At 38.6% G+C, this 19,418-nt stretch overlaps 3 protein-coding genes across 6 annotated transcripts; all 3 read right to left on the reverse strand.

The window, feature by feature from the left end:
* Window positions 1-1,607: 1,607 nt before the first annotated feature.
* upp1 (uridine phosphorylase 1) lies at window positions 1,608-13,908 on the reverse strand. Of its 2 annotated transcripts, none has more exons than XM_085292264.1 (8): window positions 13,812-13,908; window positions 5,044-5,086; window positions 4,584-4,695; window positions 4,319-4,477; window positions 4,063-4,177; window positions 2,668-2,877; window positions 2,420-2,566; window positions 1,608-2,335 (listed from the first exon to the last, which is right to left on the reverse strand). In XM_085292264.1, the coding sequence occupies exons 2-8, from the start codon at window positions 5,079-5,081 to the stop codon at window positions 2,184-2,186; spliced, it is 933 nt and encodes a 310-aa protein (XP_085148390.1). In that variant the 5' UTR covers window positions 5,082-5,086; window positions 13,812-13,908; the 3' UTR covers window positions 1,608-2,183. The 2 variants fall into 2 exon arrangements, with proteins under 2 accessions (XP_085148390.1, XP_085148389.1); XM_085292263.1 differs by lacking the exon at window positions 13,812-13,908 and adding an exon at window positions 5,342-6,050.
* Window positions 6,190-13,919, reverse strand: gra (granulito). 3 transcript variants are annotated; one of them, XM_085292267.1, is made up of 8 exons: window positions 13,812-13,870; window positions 12,893-12,952; window positions 9,756-9,838; window positions 9,609-9,652; window positions 8,570-8,627; window positions 6,882-6,988; window positions 6,731-6,789; window positions 6,190-6,447 (listed from the first exon to the last, which is right to left on the reverse strand). In XM_085292267.1, the coding sequence occupies exons 3-8, from the start codon at window positions 9,835-9,837 to the stop codon at window positions 6,420-6,422; spliced, it is 378 nt and encodes a 125-aa protein (XP_085148393.1). In that variant the 5' UTR covers window position 9,838; window positions 12,893-12,952; window positions 13,812-13,870; the 3' UTR covers window positions 6,190-6,419. The 3 variants fall into 3 exon arrangements, with proteins under 3 accessions (XP_085148393.1, XP_085148391.1, XP_085148394.1); XM_085292265.1 differs by lacking the exon at window positions 12,893-12,952 and having other exon boundaries at window positions 13,812-13,919; XM_085292268.1 differs by lacking the exon at window positions 12,893-12,952 and having other exon boundaries at window positions 9,756-9,902; window positions 13,812-13,873.
* Window positions 13,920-14,666: 747 nt separating this feature from the next.
* On the reverse strand, window positions 14,667-19,235 carry rbm12bb (RNA binding motif protein 12Bb). Its single transcript, XM_085292262.1, has 2 exons — window positions 19,093-19,235; window positions 14,667-17,023 (listed from the first exon to the last, which is right to left on the reverse strand). The coding sequence occupies exon 2, from the start codon at window positions 16,999-17,001 to the stop codon at window positions 15,097-15,099; it is 1,905 nt and encodes a 634-aa protein (XP_085148388.1). The 5' UTR covers window positions 17,002-17,023; window positions 19,093-19,235; the 3' UTR covers window positions 14,667-15,096.
* Between the last annotated feature and the right edge of the window lie 183 nt (window positions 19,236-19,418).

A 19,418-nucleotide genomic window follows, 5' to 3' on the forward strand; every position in this document is an offset into this window, starting at 1 on the left:
CCAGTGTAGGCTAGAAGCTCAAAATACTGAGACACCACAGAATAAAGCCGTTATCTGTCCTCAAGCCTGAATAATAATGTAATAATAATGTGTTTGAGAACGATCCAAGTTAACAGTGCAAAAAATATAGGCCAGAAATAAAATACACCAACATTGTCACTTTTTTTGCGTAAAGAAGTGAATATCCTGGTGTGCAGTTGATTCACCACACTGACAACAACCGATATTTCCTCAACCTGCAACTGTGTCATGATATAGTCCAGTATGAAGAAGTTACAGGAATTATAAATGACTAAAGTTTAGATTGAAAAAAACAAAACCAAAGTCTACGTGATTATAACACCTGCATTCACATACTGATTCGTGTCAAAGCTGTGGCGGTGAAAAGGATCTGTTAAACTAATTCAAACAGATAATACTGTAACATAAGTAAGAATGAAGACTTCTTCACCGAGCTGCTGCAGACTGCCACGCCTGCTGGTCAAAAATATCAGCAATGACACTCGCCATTAGTCAGAGTGTTCAATTTTATCTCAACCTTTAATGCGTCATCTATCACCAGCATTAGACAAAAGAGGGAATGAGTGTACTAAAGTTATTCCTCTGACCAAAGCAGTCCAAAGTAACTTCAGTCTCAGCAGATCTTTCTAGAAAATGAACCCTGTGACACCAGCTGAAAATTTTAAAACCAGGTGTTTTCCCCATATAGCTGATTTTAACAGACAAACTAGGTTAGACCAAGGTTAGTATTCATGATTTTGACTCGAATTTACATGAATTGCTGATTGATTGAAACATCTTTCAATAACTGTTCCTTCATTAAATCCAAGCCTAAGGTACGACCTCAAAGTAGGTATTCTTTCCATTTTTTTTCATTAATTGTAACAAATTAATGTAACTTTATGATAACCTTAGCAGACAACACAACAAAGCCATACTTCCTTCGGCCAGCTGTTTGTGTGTGGCTCAACACAAACCATTCTGCCAACAAAGAAACAAACAGATATATTTATACAACACTGCCTTTACAGCTTCAAATACCTTTCTCATTTCTTATACTCGGGCGGGGGCTCAGTTGTTACATGTGTCACATTTTAACCTAGCTACCACATGGCTTAAGCTTGCTGATGAAAAACCTTGAGCTTTTTAACAAGTGTCCAATTTTTAACCGACTAATACTGTGTGAGCTTTTTATTACAGAAAAAGCAGCAACATGAAAAATTACTCTGACCCCTAAAAATGACAAAATACTTCCTCCCCTCAAACTTTTCTGTCTTTTCCACAAATTAACCACCGCAAAAGTGTCCTTTAATGTGGCGTTAACAGTTAATGTGACAACAACACCAGTCTACCCAAAATCTTTTAGGGAGATTATTATTATTATCATTGATAATTTACTGTTCAATCAGTACACACCAGAACACCATTTATTAATATCTTTGGCTTGTTTATTGGTCAGGATGCTGATCTTGACTTCACCAGGCTTTTCAAGAGCTGCAAATACTGACAGATCATATAACAAACTTCACATTGCATTTGTGCCGCAGTGCCTCTTACTTAAAGAATTCTTTTCTTAATATGTTGTGAAATTTCAGACTGCACAAAGCTTTACTTGCTTGCTTTATTTATGACACAAAGCAGAAATCTTTCTCAAGCGGAGTGTTGTGTTGTTGCAATTTTATATTGTGAAAGAAATGCTGAGCACATATACAAAGGTCGAAGAAACTGAATACAATCTGGATGACAATAAAAATGTAAAAAAAAATCTCCACATACACAATTAAGTTTTCAATAACAAATCTAAACCTATAAAATATTTTAAAAATGTATTTTTTATAATAGGTGTAAAAAGGTCATTTTGTTATGGCACCACTGTAAGTTTAGACTTACAGGTTCAAGTTTTACGGATCTGAAACTTTACATGTCAAGTAGAATAAGACGACCTTAACTAATACACATGAACTTAACTCACTTTAAATACAAGGGTGCTACATCAATTCAAGTGTACTTAAGAGAAATACGAAATAAAACAACAGTGTAGCGGTGCATGTTTTTATAGCAGTGTATCAACTAAATCAGTGTCAAAGGATAAATAGAAGGCATCATTTAAGTCTTTTGGAGATATTTAAAGGTATGACTTCTAGACAGAAGATCATAAGAATTTACTGTATGCTTGCATTTATTTAGCTATCTTTCACTTTGGCATTCAGCTGCTTCTTAATGTAGTAGCCGACCAGTATCTGAGGACGCTGCTGGTAACTGTGAAGAACTTCGTGAGAGCTGCGCAGCTGATCTCCCTTCAGCCGATCCAGGAGCGTGACGCAAACCACAGCCGCTTTTCACAAACAGAGATAAAAGTTTTCAGACACAAAAAAAATGCTGTCAGAAGTAAAACGATGCTGATATTGAAATTTCTTACCTCGTAGACCACTCAGTTTACACATAGCAGCAAACACTGATGACTCCATCTCTATATTACAAACTCCTGCTTCCTGAGCTTTGTTGAGGTAGTCTTGCTTGTCCTCCTCAGTGTAGGAGCAGAAAGCGCCATCCAAACGGGCTTGCCCTACACGTGTGATCAAACAGAGAAAACAGGAAGACAGTGAAAGAGTGTAGATGTTGGCAAACAGTGTACTCGCTAACACATTGATGCATCAGAACTCAAACCTTCATAGAAATCCAGCGTGCACATGGTGTTGCCTACAACTGTCTTAAACTGGTTTAGCTCCTTGCTGCACTGCAGCAGGTCCTCAGCCAGGCTTTGGTCCAGATCAGTATTGCGCACCACGGTCTTCCCAAGGATCACCTGCTCAAACCTGGGCTGAAAGGTGGGATCCACAGACTGTTTGGTGACAACAACAGTGCCAGGCTCAAGTCCTGAAAGCCAAATATAGCAGGTTAGATGAAAAAGTTTTTTAAAGTGAAAATACAAATGTAAAGATTTTAGGACAAATTACTTTATAGCCCTTTCTAGAGCATATATCTTTACTATGAAGATCTGTGGTTGTAAAATTTAGTCACAGCTTCTAGAATTGAATCACCATCGTGTGCATCATGTGCTGGAAATGTTACATGTATAGACTTCAAAATCAAAGATGCAACACAGGCCAACAGCTAAATGTTCATGCAATTGCTTGTGTAAGGCCAAGGTTGTGTAAATTTCAAAGGCAGGCTTCAAAGATCAGCTGATCTCTCTTTCAAAAATCTGATAAAATGAGTTAAAACCAAGTATTTGCAATTAATTGTGAAAATGTTTTCATGAAGCAATTTGATTAAGGAACCTTAGTCTGTTTCTTGGGATAAAAATAGAAAAATATGCCCTTTTTAAAAACAAAGACTCTGTTGTCATCTCTTGCGTCATCACACGATCCATCTACTGGAAAGTACGTGCGACACAATTACAAGGGAAATTAGCATATTCTAAATAACAAACGAATTTCTAGCTTGCTAATGCTGCACATGTATTATTATATATTTACAATGACAAAAAATATATAACCCCTCAATACTGATCTTCATTTAAGTGTAACTTTAACCTAAAATGTCACAGTTTTCCAGTCTAGTGCTCAGCATTCATCACTCTTATGCTGTCTCTCATTTTTGCTTACACCATCTCTGCTTTCCCGCTAGTTGTAATACCCGATCCTTTGAGCTTTGTTAAAATGTAACTAATAACACAGAAACCTTTGCCTCGTTTTGTCTAAACTGAAAACAAATCATTAACCTAGAGACCATTTTGTTGACAGGATCATACTTTCGCTTTCAGCTATTCACCGGTAACATTTTGTAACTGCATCTTGCACAGCTGCGCACAAGAAATAAATCAGTCCCCAAACTGACAAATATTTATCAAATTAAACAAAAAACCTTATTTTGGTTGTTTATTTTACTACAATGATTTGGAAAATGGGTCTGGTATGACATGTAATTAGTCCCATGGTAACTAAGATCCTATCACAAGCTGGTCTTTAGGCTTAATCTACAAATTAATCCCAAACAGCACCCAATTCCAAAGGGTCACTTCACCTTTCCTCAACAAGAAAAGGGCCCAAATGCACATACCTACTCCACCTGATGTCCCAATGCGTATAATTGTAACATCTGTGCACTTTGCATGATAGAGGAGCTTTATTAGCTCATGCAACATTATGGCAATAGATGGGATGCCCATTCCGTGCTGCAAAAACAAGCAGAGATATACACAATTTTTAAATGACGTTCATGATATTATTATGCATTTTGGTAGATTAACAAATACAAGTTAAGAAAACGATCATGTGGAAAACAAAATAACATTGAGGATATTGTTCTTACATACACTGACAGAGAGGACAGGGCCAACTTTGTACATGGCGTAACGATCCGTCCCAGCACAGATATTTGGATACTCAGATTTGGGGTCTTCCATACCGAGCTCAGCTGCGATGTACTCAGTGAATGCTTTCATTCTCCAGGGACTCCCACCCACACAAACAAACTACAGTAAAGCACACACATAAAGATAGACATGAGAACTGCACAGACAAAAACAGGCTCAAGGCTTTAAAATAAAAATTAAAAAAGATGACTATGGGATACATTACTTTGACATCACCAAACATATCTTGTAGGCTATGAGTTTCAGTTCCTAGACTGAAGTGGTAGAGGATGTCTTCTTTCAGTGCATCCAGGTGTGGGTTGTGCACATAAACAGGGCTTTAAGAGGGGAGAAGGATAGACATGAAAGGGTCAGTTAAAACACTGAATCACACAGATCAATGAAGAGCAATGATTGTTACGTAAATATGGTGGGTAGCTAACGGGGCAGTATTACAAATATCTTATTGGTTCTGTAAAGACGGTGTTATTTAACAATAACAAAACCGTCACGACTTTCAGGGGGGGAAAGAAAGAAAAGAAAATCAATGGCCATATATCCTGTCACACCCCAGCTTCCTCATTCCAAGACGACATTGCAGTTGACGTGTGTAAAGCGGTTTTGTCGAGTAGTACCTGCGTTTTTAAACAAATATGTCGAACATTATGTTGACCGGAACTTCTCACCTGCTGCACGGAGCGCTTCCTTCGGCCTTTGAGTCCATGTTTCCTGCGAACAGCCGAATCCGAACAAAATTACTCAGTGAGCAGAATGAAAGAAACGCATAACCACACCTGGCTGCTGAGAAAGCCTGTTACTTAGAATTTCACCAACATCTAACTCAGTTCTCGAATCTGGACAATTAAGGTTTTTGGTTTTGTTTTTACATTTAAAACAGTCACCATAGGAACATACTGTCAACATGCAGATTCAGCACTATCGCGCACCGGCTACAGGAAATACGGTAATGAGCTTCATCCTTACCTGAAAGATCAGCCAACGGGACTCACGAAACCAAACAAAAAATAAAAAGCAGATATAGATGTTTTGCTCTTTGCGAGCTTACTTTTCTGCTGCTGTCTTCCTCCGTTTCATTTCAGTATTAAAATCTGACTTAACGCCGAGAGCCGGCCCACAATGCCGTGACGTCGGATGAGTCACAGGGGTACTAAATGAGTCTCGTCACCCACTCACTTGTTGGCTACCGGCTTCCGGTCACGTACAGAGGTCGACGAAGTGCAGCAGATGTTCAGTTACAGCGGCGCTATCAAAGGATTTCCGCATATGTTGGGAAAAGCAGTACTTTTCCGAGTTTATTTTGTGTGAGTCAGTTTGGTCAAAATGACGAAGGTTGTACAAGAAATTAATTCATTAAGTACAGGAATCGTGGTTTTATCCTCGAATAGTGTAAAAAATACTTACATTTTATAAAATGTGCTCAACAAAATCTTTCATGTGTGATTTTCACTTCCTGTAGATTCATGTTGACCGTTAATCTTTTTTTTTTATAGCAAATTTGTTGTCAAATAACCACTTTATGTAGAACACATAACAAACAGATAAAATAAAATACCATTGGTGTTCCTGTTAATATCTGCTTGACTGATGCAAGAGTCACTCCCGTTTATGCCAATTTCTTAAGCTGTTTAATGCATGGACATGCTCACCAGCTGTACAATACACAGGTGTGTCATTTGTGATGGAAACTGCTGCTGAAGCAGGTTGATAATAGCAGAGGTATAGGACAGAAAATCAAAAGCAATTTGTAGACAAATGCAAATCTTAACTCCAGAGAATTTCTAATTATGTGTAAACATAATTGGCGCCATCACTTCAGTTCAGGACTTTTATTAAAGCATCTGAAAAGTAGCCATTCAGTTTTTTTTTTTCTGTTTCAAAAAGGTGTTCACACAGTATAAATACACTACAGCACTCTCAGGGGGTTATCAAAAACCGAAATTCTTGTGAACCTCCTGCAAAATAATAAATAGGAAATAAAAAGTTAAATTAAACTGAAAGGAAGAACAGCAAACACAAACACTGCACAAGCAAGACTAATTTCTCAAGGTGAGTGAAGCCCTTCAGCCGCCCTAAAAACAAACAAAGGTGACATATTTTTATTATGGTGTTTATGTTAGCGACCTAATTTTAACAATATACCGTAAAAACTACCTTTTTTTCTAGGTTTTAACTTTAACTTAATTCCTACATATACACATTAACTGGTGTTATAAATGTCCAATGTTCAAATTATTCTTGAAGAACAATGGGTATTTCATTCAAATCATAATCTATACTCTCTACTGTTTTTCTACTGTATGAAAAAAGCATTAAAGTCAAACTGTGGTAACAAATTTACAGTATTAAACTCACATTTTATCTTTCTTGCCATTCATCCTCATTTCATAAAGCCTTAGTTGCTCAGGATCTCTCTGTGAAGATAGTATAAAAGCATTTTAAATCCAGACACTACTGATATTATTTGGACCACTTAGCAAGTAAACAACAAGAATTTTACACTTACTGCCTCACTTAACACTATTGGGTGCTCTGGCAAGAATTCTGGCTTCTTCCTGGCCTCCGGACAACTGGCCAGACCAATTAAGAAGTCCCTTGTGTAAGATATCCTGTCTGAAGATAAACATGGTATAAGAGTTCAAGTTAGGGATATCCAAAAGAATCTGGTTGCTTCTTTACCTCAAAGGTAATAAAGCTGACAAAAAATGTTTGTGATGCATTGGGATTCACCAACACTTCTGCATTGGCTAACATCAAACACAACCTCACTTAAAAGACAAACTCCTTCTAAGAAGCTTATTCAGGTGTGTGATAATTCTCTGATTACTGGATGTTAAGGCCCTCTTGTGGTCATTCCTCACAATATCAGCTTTTTGAGGAAACATTTGTGATGTCTTTGGTCCAAAATTCCTCCTTGTCACTGTTTATGAATTCAGGGTTTGATGACAGGTGTAACAGTGAAGCTGTAAAGTATAGAGGTAATGAGGGTAAATGGGTTTAAATACATGGGGTTAACCCTTCAAAGGGATGAACAGAGCACAAGCGAGGTGAAGAAGAGCATGCAGGCAAGGGGGAGTGGAGGAGGTTTGAGTGATTTGTGACAGAAGTATCGCTGCAAGAGTGAAAGGGAAGATTTGCAAGACGTTAGCGAGACCTGCTGTGATGAATGGTTTGGAGACAGTGGCTCTGACAAAAAGAGACAAGGTCGAGCTGGAAGCAGTAGAGTTGAGACACTCAGATTTTCAGTCAGAGTGACCAGAGGCCTGACTGTGAAGCAGGATATCAGATTATCCAGGTAACTTCAGAGTTAACCTTGGATTTCCCGTACTACAAAGGTGGTTTACTTCTTACTGGGGTACATTGCCATGATAACTTATAACCTGCTCTGGAGCATGTTATGTTCCAGATTAGAGACCAATCGGTATGAAATTACTGCCTAATGACCAAACAGTTCTTCACAAAACACTAATTCCAGGAAGATTCTTCAGACACCTGAGGGGAGAGTACGAGGGTCTGAAGTCTTTGAGTTTCCCTGATGACAAAATCTGATTCCTTGATATATTTTTTTTCTGCTGGCAACAAAAAACTTTAAAATAGTTTCATTGTTCTATAAGCATTAATATATGATCATAAAACAGGACCATATATTGTTGACTTCCCATCAAATTTGTTCATAGACTGAGTCTATGATTTTGTTTTTTATTTAATGTTTATGCTTGAACCCTTAAAAACCAGAAAAGCTGCAGGTGGGAGAATAAAAACTAGAACGGCCAGGAGCAGGTTATGTTTGGTTCAGAGGTTTGGTATAAAATTGTGAAGAACATTTTCAGCATTGTGATAGATTTTCTTCTGGCAGAATAAATTTTATATGTGCAAGTTATTAAACCGTAACCTTACAAAAAACACTGAACGAAGTGAAAACTGTGTCTCACTCTCATGCAAACGTATGTGTCTTAATCTGTGATTCAGAAAATATATGAAATGCACTATCTATGTGTATACTTTTTTTTAATCTCCTGCTAAGCCTCCTTGGCATTTCTGGAATTGCAGCTACTAGAATGCACACCAAAAACACTTGTTTACCACACTGACAAGCTGAAGTGCTTTCCACGCCTTGTTTATTAGCCTATGGGACAGCAAAATATATTATTTTGGAAAAAAATAATATAAGAAGAAGAAGAAGAAAAGACTCACCTTTTTTCTGTTTATGAAGGTTGATGATCTTGTAGAACTGCTCTACACCAATATTTGTCTATCAAATACAAAATTTCAGCTTAAATATATTTTTTTAAAAAGCATGATATCATGAGTCTAAAATACTGAAGTTATTTGAAAGGTTAGTGTTATGTGTCATCTTTGTGTAGTGCCACCGTTCTCAAATGTTGAGGTGTGTCACAGGTTTACTCTGGTGGCATAAGGTGCTCACACAGTGGAAAAAATCATCTTAGATTAATCTTAGCCTGACAACGTCTCACCATGGCAAACAGCATCTCTACAAAACCCAGATTTGCAGTGACAAGCTAGAGCCTGATGGACAAACTATGGAAAGCCAAAGCTTAGAACATGTTCACTTTCCCATCCTTTTTTGTTGTTTGATTATGAATTACCTTCAAACAGGTGGATGCTTTTTAGTACTTTTTTTCAGTACTGTTATACATGTATCTCCATATCATATATACACTGTCAGCTTTACCTTTTTGTAACAATGTTTAAACTCCTTTTTTATTAGTAGGCTTCATTTACCAAAACTATATTTTACCTTCTGTGAAAAAAGTGTAATATGTTTAGTTTATCCCAGCTTTCATAGTGCACAGCTGTAATAGAGAGGGAGACAGACATACTCACATTCATACCTACAGTCAACTTAGAATCACATATTAACCTAACGTCTTGATGCATGCTCAATCATTAAGGTAAGTAAATCCCAAAAGGTGGATTCTGTTCATCTGGACGTAGCGTTGCGTCACTCATCCAAGGGAATTCTTCAGTCTCGAGACTGAAGAATTCAATTGGATGAGTGACAAAACATTTTTCCCATTGAAAACGTAACGTCCAGATGAACAGCTATTAACCTAACCTTTGCATGTCTTTGGACTGTGGGAAGAAGCCATGCAGACACATGGAGAAGATTTAAACTCCACACAGAACTAACCTTCTTCCTATGAGTCACGAGTACTAACCACTGCATCACCATGCAACCATCTTCATAATTAGGGTTTTATTTTTTACTTGCCTCTTGATCCATCAGGACATGTGCAGCAGGATTTATTGGTGGATCTAAACAAAGTATTAAAATCCCCATATGAACATTCATTACACGGGAACACATTACATTTCAAACTGGCACATTTGATCCTGTTTACTTGCACTGATGACTTACCAATGTCGGCAGGAATGCAGCGGCGCAGGGGTCTCGCTGGCTCCAGGTGCTTTTGAAGGATTCTTCTCCTTGATACCTCCATTCTGGCGTCAGTAAGGTTCAAACATGCTTTAAGCCAACTAATTTCTACAAGCCTACTAAGCAGTGCTGCATTAACAGAAGGAGACATTAGTCACTAATATATTACTTTTCAGTGTTTTAAAAAGAGGGGTTTGGAGTCCAAACCAAGGCCAAGGCTGCATATCAGGAATACTTACAACTTTTCACTATAGTGTGTAATGATTTATGACCCTATAAATTATTGATATTATTTTATTCCCATTGGTAATGACTTTATTATTTCATAATTAAGTATCTTTTTTTACAGCTACAATATTCAAATACTTCACTAAATAATTTGAGTTTATTGGTATGAAAAGTTGTAAATGTCATGCATCTACATAACAAGATGATTGCTTAGATTTTGTGAAACTAGCAAAATAAACAAAAACAAAAAAAACGTTTGTGATACAAAACCAAACTGCAATCACAGTCCCTGTTTCAGTTCAATTTATATACAGTCATGTGAGAAAATTAGGACACCCTATGAAAGCCTGTATATTTTAAAATATATTTGGCCATATGGATATTTAATGCCAATTTTAATGATACTGAGGAATCCAAATAATATCACTAAACAATTAAAAAAAATAAGAAAAGCCGTTTTAAAATTTTATGTGAAATGTAATTTTAAAAGAATGCAATTTCTGGTGAGGAATAAATTAGGACACCCTCACATATTATCCCACTTAAAATGGTTAAAATCACACACAGGTGTATCACATTAGGTGCACATGATCAGTACATCGTTAACCAGCATTTTAAAAGAACCTTGCCTTATCTATACCTCAAATTTAGTTTGGTGCTTTGCTGCAGCAGGACCTGGCCAGCTCACCATCACAGAATCCATCATGAATTCTGCTGTGTATCAGAGGGTGCTTGAAGAACATGTGAGACCATCTGTTAAAAAATTAAAGCTGAAGCGGAACTGGACACTAAAACATGACAATGACCCAAAGCATACCAGCAAATCTACCAAGGACTGGCTAAAAACTAAGAAGTGGAGAGTCCTGGAATGGCAAAGTCAAAGCCCTGATCCTAACCCCATTAAGATGCTGTGGGGTGACTTGAAACGGGCTGTACATGCCAGAAAACCCTCAAACATCTCACAGCTGAAGGAATTCTGCACTGAGGAGTGGAGCGAACCTTCTTCTGATCATGTCAGAGACTGGTAAAAAGTTACAAAAGGCGTCTCGCTGAAGTTATATGAGCCAAAGGAGGCAACACTAGTTATCAGGGGGTAGGGTTTCCTAACTTTTTCCTCCATTAAAACAAACATTTTTGGGTTTTTTGATGTTTCACAAAATGTTCATTTATACAACAACAACAATCTTTATTTATAGAGCACATTTAAAAGCCTTGGGCATACCAAAGTGCTTTACATAAAACAATAAAAAATAAAACAGTTCACACATTAACATCAAATACATAAAGGTAACGAATTATGTTCACAGATAAAAGCCACCAATAAGAGTAAACTGCAGCACATAGGTTATAGCAAGGTAAGACTGTACCACCATGATAAAAGACACCAATAATGGAAAGATAGCAGAGAATTTAATACAATAGGTCAATAGGTCACTGCAAGCAAGCCAGCATTTAACTGGTAGAAAAGGCAAGTTTAAAAAGATATGTTTTTAGCTGTGATTTAAAAGAATGAATAGAATCAGACGCCCGGATGCCAATCGGGAGATTGTTCCACAGCTCCGGTGCAACTAGAGCAAACGATCGATCACCTCTAGATTTCAGTCGAGATCTGGGCTGAACCAGCAGTAACTGTGAGGATGACCTTAAAGCCCTAGCAGGAGCATATGGGTTTAAAAGTTCCTTAAGATAGCTTGGTGCAGTGTTATTGGTAATTTTAAAAGTAAACAACAAAATTTTAAATTGAATACGATATTTGACAGGCAACCAGTGCAGATCAGCAAGGACAGGAGTAATGTGGGCAAACTTCTTGGTTTTAGTTAGAATGCGTGCTGCAGCATTCTGAACTGTCTGTAATCTATGTAAAAGGGAAGAGTGGAGACCACAATAAAGTGAATTACAGTAATCTAGCCTTGACGTTACAAAGGCTTGGATGAGCTTTTCTAGGTCTTTATACGGGATATAGTGCCTGGCCTTAGAAATAAGGCGAAGCTGGTAAAAACTAGATCTGACAACAGCAGATACTTGTTTATCAAGTGTAAATGAGCTGTCAAATAAGACACCCAGATTCCTAACAGTGTCAGAGAAAGAACTAGTGAGAAAACCAAAGGCATCCCGAAGTTTGGCACGAAGGGCATTACTACCAAAAATCATAATTTCGGTTTTCTTATCATTAAGGATAAGAGTATTTGCCAAAAGCCATTTCTTGACCTCACACATGCATTCTCGGAAGCTATTCAAAGACAGAGCAAGATCATCGTTTAGCTCAAAATAGATCTGGATATCATCCGCATAATAGTGAAAAGCAATGTGGTATTTCTCAAAGATAGCACTTAAAGGAAGCATGTACAATGAGAAAAGGGTAGGGCCTAACACAGATCCCTGGGGGACACCACAGCAAACAGGTACAGCCGAAGAAGAGGATGTGGCCAGATGTACCGAAGAGAGCCGATTGGAGAGGTAGGATTTAAACCAATCCAAGGCAGCGCCCTTAATGCCTACAGTGTGCTCTAGTCTCGCCAATAGGATGTTATGGTCAACCATGTCAAATGCCGATGAAAGATCCAATAGCACTAGGACAGAGGGGCGTCCATTGTCAGCCATTAGTAAAAGATCATTGAAAACACGAAGCAGCACTGATTCAGTGCTGTGATGTTGTTTGAAGGCCGATTGAAATTTATCATTTATATTTATGTTGTTTAATTGCAATTACGTCGCTTTCTTTTCCAGTAATACATAAAATCATGATTGGAAATTGATATGTGAACAGTTCATAATAAAGAGCTGATTAGTTAATGGGGGTGTCCCAATTTTCTCACATGACAGTACACAGTGCCAAATCACAGCAACAGTCACCCCAAGGCACTTTATATTGTACAGCAAAATGTATTAACTCATCTGGCGTTAACTCATCCAGGTGTGAAAGTGTGTTTTGTAAGAAGTCACAGACAAGGCTGGCCAAACAACAACAACAATAATAATAATAGTAATTTTGTTTAAACAATTTTTCATTTCATCTTTGTTTAAAGAATACAACGATTAAATGCGGTGTGATATCTGTGATGAAAAGGAAGAATTACTGATAACGATAAACACAAATAGGGAAATCTCAAAGAAAAAGAAAGTATTCGCATTTTATTAGCTAAAATAGTCTGGTCAGGGTTAGACCGTTAAATATCAAACTCCTAAGGTTTAGCATACAGAGAAACAGAATAGAAAAATAATTAAATAAGAACCTTACATAAATAATAAATTCTCCGGCTTAATATACTTAAATAAAAATCGGTTTAATGTTAGTTGTTTATTTACTTATTACTTAACATGTTTCATTTAGCTTAACTTTACTACACTGGATGTAAGCTAACTTGCCAAACTTTATGAGGCTGTCAACAATAGTTGTTAAAAGCCTTTTCTAAAAATCTAAATCTCAATTTAACTGCATTAACAAAACAACTTTTGAAAACAGGTGTAACGATCCCGCTGTCCACTATAACGCGCTCATGGCACCCCCTAAAAAATAAAATGAATCTGTGTAAAGCCTGCGCATCAAGGCAACGGCGAGCAGCTAACGTTAACATTAGCGGTTGATGTGAAGGTTCACAGTTCGCTGCGTATTTAATGGTCAGCATTGTGTGTACAGATAGGCTAAATGACGTTAAAACAACAAAACGAGAAAGAAAAATAAGTAATAGAAAAACATAACTTGGAAAACGATGCAAAAGTTTGAACTCCTATAAACATCTATTAAATCTAACTAGCAACGCTCTGCTCATTGCGCGAATTTATAGATATTGAGGTTTAAAATTTATTCACCTCTAGTTCAACGAAATTCCCTCAGCGTGGATTTCAGCCTGTTCGCCTCACCAGTGTCATGCTAGTCACGAGGAAGAAAAAACACAAATAACACGACTTCCGAATTTTAATTTTCAAAATAAAACTCATGCAGTCACCATCATCGATACACGTTCTACTGTTGTGAAAAGGGAGTAGTGTTGTTTCCACATTTAATCTAATTAGCAATTTTATCAATATCTGAATGTTTTTTCTGTACAAGTAGGTATTGACTATCGTTACAGCATTAAAAGGAGTGTTTTTTCTTTTTATAACTGTACGGTCTTCTGTAACAGCCGTATTTGATGTGAAGCCACACCTCGCCATTGCTTAGGCGGCTACCAGGACCCGGTACACCTCGTTGCAACATTGGATAAGTGCTTAGTGGTTGATCAACTACCGTTTATCAGTTAACTAAATGTCTTGAGAAATTTTGTATACAAAGTTATTTTAGATTGTTATACACAAGAGAAAATTAGAAATTGTCATTTTAAATGTTCACATTTTTTAAACTAATTTTTCACTAGGTTTGAGCTGTGCAGCTCTCCCAGTGCAGCTCTCCCAGTGCTTACAAATTATGTAAAATGAGCAGAAAGCACACACACACACACACACACACACAAACCCCCACCACGCAATAGTTTTAGACAGGCCTCTATAGTTATTATTTCAAACCTGTCAGTACACCATATTCACCACTACAGATGAGTAGTGACCATTTAAACGGTGGTCGTATTTAAGGTTTTGTTCTTTGAAGGCTGTCTACAAAAAAATTAAATCAATAAAATGCAGAATATCATAACGGGTCTTTGAGGGGAGAAAAAAAAAATACATCACTGAACTCGAAATATTTTTTATTTATTATTTATCTGTATCCTGTATAGACAAGCTTGATCAGCAGATCCTAATTTAATGTTAACAATTCAAAAGCATCCATTTTTATTTTAAAATGACAAAAAGACAGTAAGATTAAATGGAATACACACTATAACAAGTTCAATCAAAAATTGAAATAGAGTATTGCTTTTAGCAGATAAAACAAGGCTAAATTAAATACATGCAAGCTAACTTTATAGTTAGAATCATAAAGCCACCCCATATCAACAGCCCCCAACACCCTCCTTTTCCCCACCCTACATAAAAAATAAAAAATAAAAAAAAAAACGAAAAAAAATGAAAAAAACAAGGCAGTGGTTTTTCAAATCAACATTGTTTACATTTCCAATTACACCTGGAATTTTAAGTGCAATGAAAAGCAATTTTACTTTCACACAAGGAGTAGCTTTATTTTTCTCTGCCCTATTGGTCTCCCACCTAGTTCTTCAACTGCCGTTAAAGCCTCTCGACGAGACTCAAATACCAAAGTAGCAGAGCCTTTAGGTTTTCCACTCTGGTCATACTGCAGTGACACAGATCCAGGTATTATACGATACCCGTAACAAAAATCGTAGATTTCTTCACTTCTGATTTGGAAAGGTAGGTTGAGTAACTGAACACAGGTGGGAGCGTCAAAAGGCTCCACAGGGGAGCGAAAACTGCCACGAACTCCATTGCCCCGGTCTTCTGGAGAACGAGACCGCGCTGCACGAGACTCATAATCAATACTTCCATGGATGCTATCCTGTGCATTAGTTACTGGTATACCCCCATCACGAGGAACCCTGAAGTCAGGATATGAAGTATCACCAGTGAGATAAGATGTTTCGCTGCTCTTGCCCGAGTACTGCTCCCCTCTCAGCAGTGGCTCTTGCACCACTGGTGGATCAACACCCAACTCCTGCATCTCAGAACGTGTAATGCATTTTAGTATGACTTTTGACCCAAGAAACCGTCGTCCATCGAGAATGAGTGCCCTCATAGCCTCCGTCTCAGATCCAAAGACCACCATAGCTTGTCCAACCCCAGCACCTTCTCGGTCCTGCAGCACACACACATTGTCCTCTGTGATATTAAACCCAAGGAAGAAGTCGATGATCTCAACTTTTCGTACATCGAATGGCAGGTTTCGCACAAACACACATATCTTCTCTGAGTCATAAGGATCACTGGAGTAAGATGCAGGCCCCTCCCGAAACCTTTCAGAGTTTCCAGAAGGCCGGACAGTGGTACCTTGAGGTTTCAGAAGGGCAATCATGTTCTCCCTCGAAACTGGACGGGTATGCACTAGTCGATTGAAAAACTGTCTTTTTTCATGAGCTAAAGCTTCACAATAGTCACGCAAACTCTTGAACAGCACCAGTGCAGATCTTTTTTGTTTCCCGTCAGAGTCAATCAAGTGCAGGATCTGGTCATCCCCAAGTTTCGCATTATGAAAAAGACGTTTTATATGTTCTTTTTCCACTGCAAATGACAGATTTTCCAACAAAACACAGTACTCCCCTTCTGAAGGAGCAATGTGCCTCTGAGCCACAGGTGATCGTGACCTTACACGGTGCTGTGGATCCCTCTGATCAGGAATGGGTGATCTCCCCCTTTGGAAACTGCCACCTATTACAGCTGTTGGCATTCTACCAGTAACCCGATGCCAATCATTCAATGTTGTCGTGGAGATCTCAATATACCTTGCGCCAATGTATTCCCGATCTCTCTTCAACCCTTCCATTGCATCCTCTCTTGTTGCAAATTTGACAAAACCTGTTCCATTGTTTAATCCTTGGCGATTTTTTACTAAAACAACTTCATCAACAACTAAACCACCAAAAAAGTCACAAATTTCCTTTTCAGTGACAGAGAAAGGCAGACCTTTTAGAAACAAAAACACATCATCTGTGTTTGGGGCCCTCTGGAGCAGGGGTGGAGGACTGTCACCCGATCTGCTGGCTGATCTCCTGCCCATCTCTGGCTCCATAGATCTGCGAGGATGTCCAATGTCATCTTCAAGCCGCCTTTTCTGATCCCTCTCCACAATTTTTGTTGTTCTGTCGAGCATATTCTGCATCTCTGCTTTACTACTTAAAAGCAATGTAACAGGTGAGCCTCTAATGACACCACCTGAACGTATCATGGCTCTTCTTGCATCTTCATCTGAAGCAAAGATAATGAAAGCCTCGTCTCGCTCCCCACCAATTATATGCACCCCTCCATCAGGAATTTTGAGGCCAGTGAAGAACCTGCGAATATCCTCAGAACCCGCTGTGACTCTCAGGCCCTGTAAACGGATGACGACCGCCATGCTGAAGCACAAACAACAGCACCTGTAGACAGAAGGATATAGAATAATATTATTGCCAACAGAGCATCTGTAGCTCTGTGCCAATTTCCCGGCATTTCACTGTACCACCATGGAATCTGAAAAGCAATGCACTCTCAGGGGCAGATACACCATTTACACCAATACCCAAAACGGTCAATTTTTAAAAAAAACACACACAAGACTGCCTAATAAGAACTGCAGAGGTTAATCACAAATCCACCTCACATTCTAAAGAGCCAAGCTTCAAAGCACAAAACTAAAGGCCTTTACGTTGAAATCGCAGCAAAATTAAGGAACTAAAACACAGACCATATTAAAACTAAAATTCTGCTCACTATTTAAAATATTTGACTCAAGTTCCCACCAAATTTACTTCACCAAAAACCCAAACAAACAAACAAAAAACATCGGTGGCACAGTGTTCACCAGCAAATGAGGGGGGAAAAAATAAAAATAAAACCATACTGGTTTCAATAACCGAGCAAGATTAGTTCTGAAAGATGCCAAGCTGAAAATGAAACCACCTCCCAAAGAAGAAAAATCCTCAATATAGTGAGTCCACTTTCAAGTTTATAAATAATGTCCACTTATTTAGCCAAGTGATCAACTGCAGAACAGCCTCGATGACCAGTCATAAATCCAGCTGTGAAATCTGCGCTTGGTGGGGGGGTAGGGAGTAGTTCTTCATCTGGCACTGTCATCTTACAGAAAAAAATGACAAGATCACGCTTAACAGCAGATAACATCTCCAACCGTTAACCTTTGCTCCATCTGTTCCAGACATGATCAAACGCTGCTCCAAATCAGTCTCAGACTTCACAAGAACATTAAGCTGCACATTTACAACACGTGAAACCCTTCAGTATTGCTTTAGAGCTAGGAGTATACCAGTGTGGTCATAGCTCAAAGCAGCATGTTCATTTGTTTTGGGCAAAGAAGTCCTTACTTGACGTTACTTACAATACCCAAATGTATCAATTATGTACATTTTAGCTTCAAAGCTGTGCAAAACACTCCAATGTTTCAGAAGTTAATAGTTGACTGCTCGTAAAAAGCTAGTTAAAAAAAAATGTTTTATGCTTCAGCCACCACAAAGTCCACCTCAATTCATAATTATAATTAAATGAATTTGGATCTTCTTATAAGCAAACCTAATTAGATGGTGAAAATTCACACTCCTTTGTTCACTCCTTTTTTGTGTTACCAGTTCAGATTTCCTGCTTTCAAGCTGGTCGGACAGGTCGAGCTAGACTGTTGTTTCTGATGAAGCAAAGCAGGAAAAAAAACCCCAAAGAAATCAGGATGTTGTTCTTCTTCAAGGTTTCTTCACTACATTGCCGCCTTGATCCAGCTTCTCCCAATGATTCCAAAACGTGCAGTTTATAGCAGCAATGGCTGTATCAGGTAAAGGAAATAAGTAGCCAGTCACTCATATGGTCCTTTTACCACCAATATCAATGAGAAAACGAACTAACATGGTATCTTGATGAGTCGCCTTCATGCACGGCAGGGAGATCTCAGAATCTTTGCAAACTGACAGTTGCTGTCAACCAGAAATCACCACCCATGCATCACGGGAGGGGGGCACGACCAACGACAGAGCCTTAACTGTTCCAGGTTGGCCATCCACGTAGAGAGAAACCCCCAACATGTACAATAACTTGCTAAATGACTTAAATGTGTCTCCAACGTGCACCTAATCAAAAGCTCAGTGCTCCAAGTACATAACAACCACGTCGCCAATACTGAATCGGACATGCCCCCGTTAGCCGCATCGTTGACAAAATATACACGTAAAATACACGCAACCTGCACACATCGTAACCTTGTATGCCAGCTGAGATTAGCTAACGTGGATTGTTCCCCAGGTTGTTTCTGGCACTTCAAACGCCTCTGCCGCTGAAACCAAGAACAAAATGTCGAGCTGAGCTGCACTCGTCTTTGTACCCAGCTAGGCCTGTAGCTTTAGCATTAGCTCGTTTATCGCCCGAACCCGGCCAGCAGCAATGACGACGTTTTCGTTTTTTAATATTACCACCATACTGTCACATAACCAACGTCAGAACTTACACAAAAGGCAACCAAAGACTCTCGTTAAAATATCGAGAGCAGTGGAGATAATGAGAACAATAAAGCTCGGGTACGTCGCTCTCACGGCACTGTTTCAGGGGAAAAATGGCCTTCTTCTTCCTCCTTTTAAATTTTTATTGCCAGTTGACAAACAACTGAATGGTGCATTACCGCCACCAACTGGTATGGAGTGTGGTCTGAAACGCGAAAGTGGGAAAGTGGCCTTCTTCGGCGCCTTTTTTTCTTCTTCCTCAGGCGGCGCGGTCCAAACCGAAGTCAAAGGTGCATGTTGCCGTCTACTGTACCGGCGTGAGAATGCTCAGGCA

Source organism: Mchenga conophoros, linkage group LG11 (assembly GCF_057382185.1).
Source record: "Mchenga conophoros isolate Kocher_MC1m ecotype Shallow Benthic linkage group LG11, M_conophoros_male_GT1.1, whole genome shotgun sequence".
NCBI classification, from domain to species: Eukaryota; Metazoa; Chordata; class Actinopteri; order Cichliformes; family Cichlidae; genus Mchenga; species Mchenga conophoros.

Excerpts from the sequence above, each read along its gene's own strand:
- rbm12bb (XM_085292262.1), bottom strand. The coding sequence starts at position 17,001 with ATGGCGGTCGTCATCCGTTTACAGGGCCTGAGAGTCACAGCGGGTTCT.
- gra (XM_085292265.1), bottom strand. The coding sequence starts at position 9,837 with ATGGAGGTATCAAGGAGAAGAATCCTTCAAAAGCACCTGGAGCCAGCG. Across the intron at positions 6,989-8,569 it reads CCTTCATAAACAGAAAAAAG|ACAGGATATCTTACACAAGG; the intron begins GTGAGTCTTTTC and ends GTTTATCTTCAG. Across the intron at positions 6,448-6,730 it reads AATGGCAAGAAAGATAAAAT|GGCGGCTGAAGGGCTTCACT; the intron begins GTGAGTTTAATA and ends GTTTGTTTTTAG.
- upp1 (XM_085292264.1), bottom strand. The coding sequence starts at position 5,081 with ATGGACTCAAAGGCCGAAGGAAGCGCTCCGTGCAGCAG. Across the intron at positions 4,696-5,043 it reads GGAAGCGCTCCGTGCAGCAG|CCCTGTTTATGTGCACAACC; the intron begins GTGAGAAGTTCC and ends CCCCTCTTAAAG. Across the intron at positions 2,567-2,667 it reads CACGCTGGATTTCTATGAAG|GGCAAGCCCGTTTGGATGGC; the intron begins GTTTGAGTTCTG and ends TCACACGTGTAG.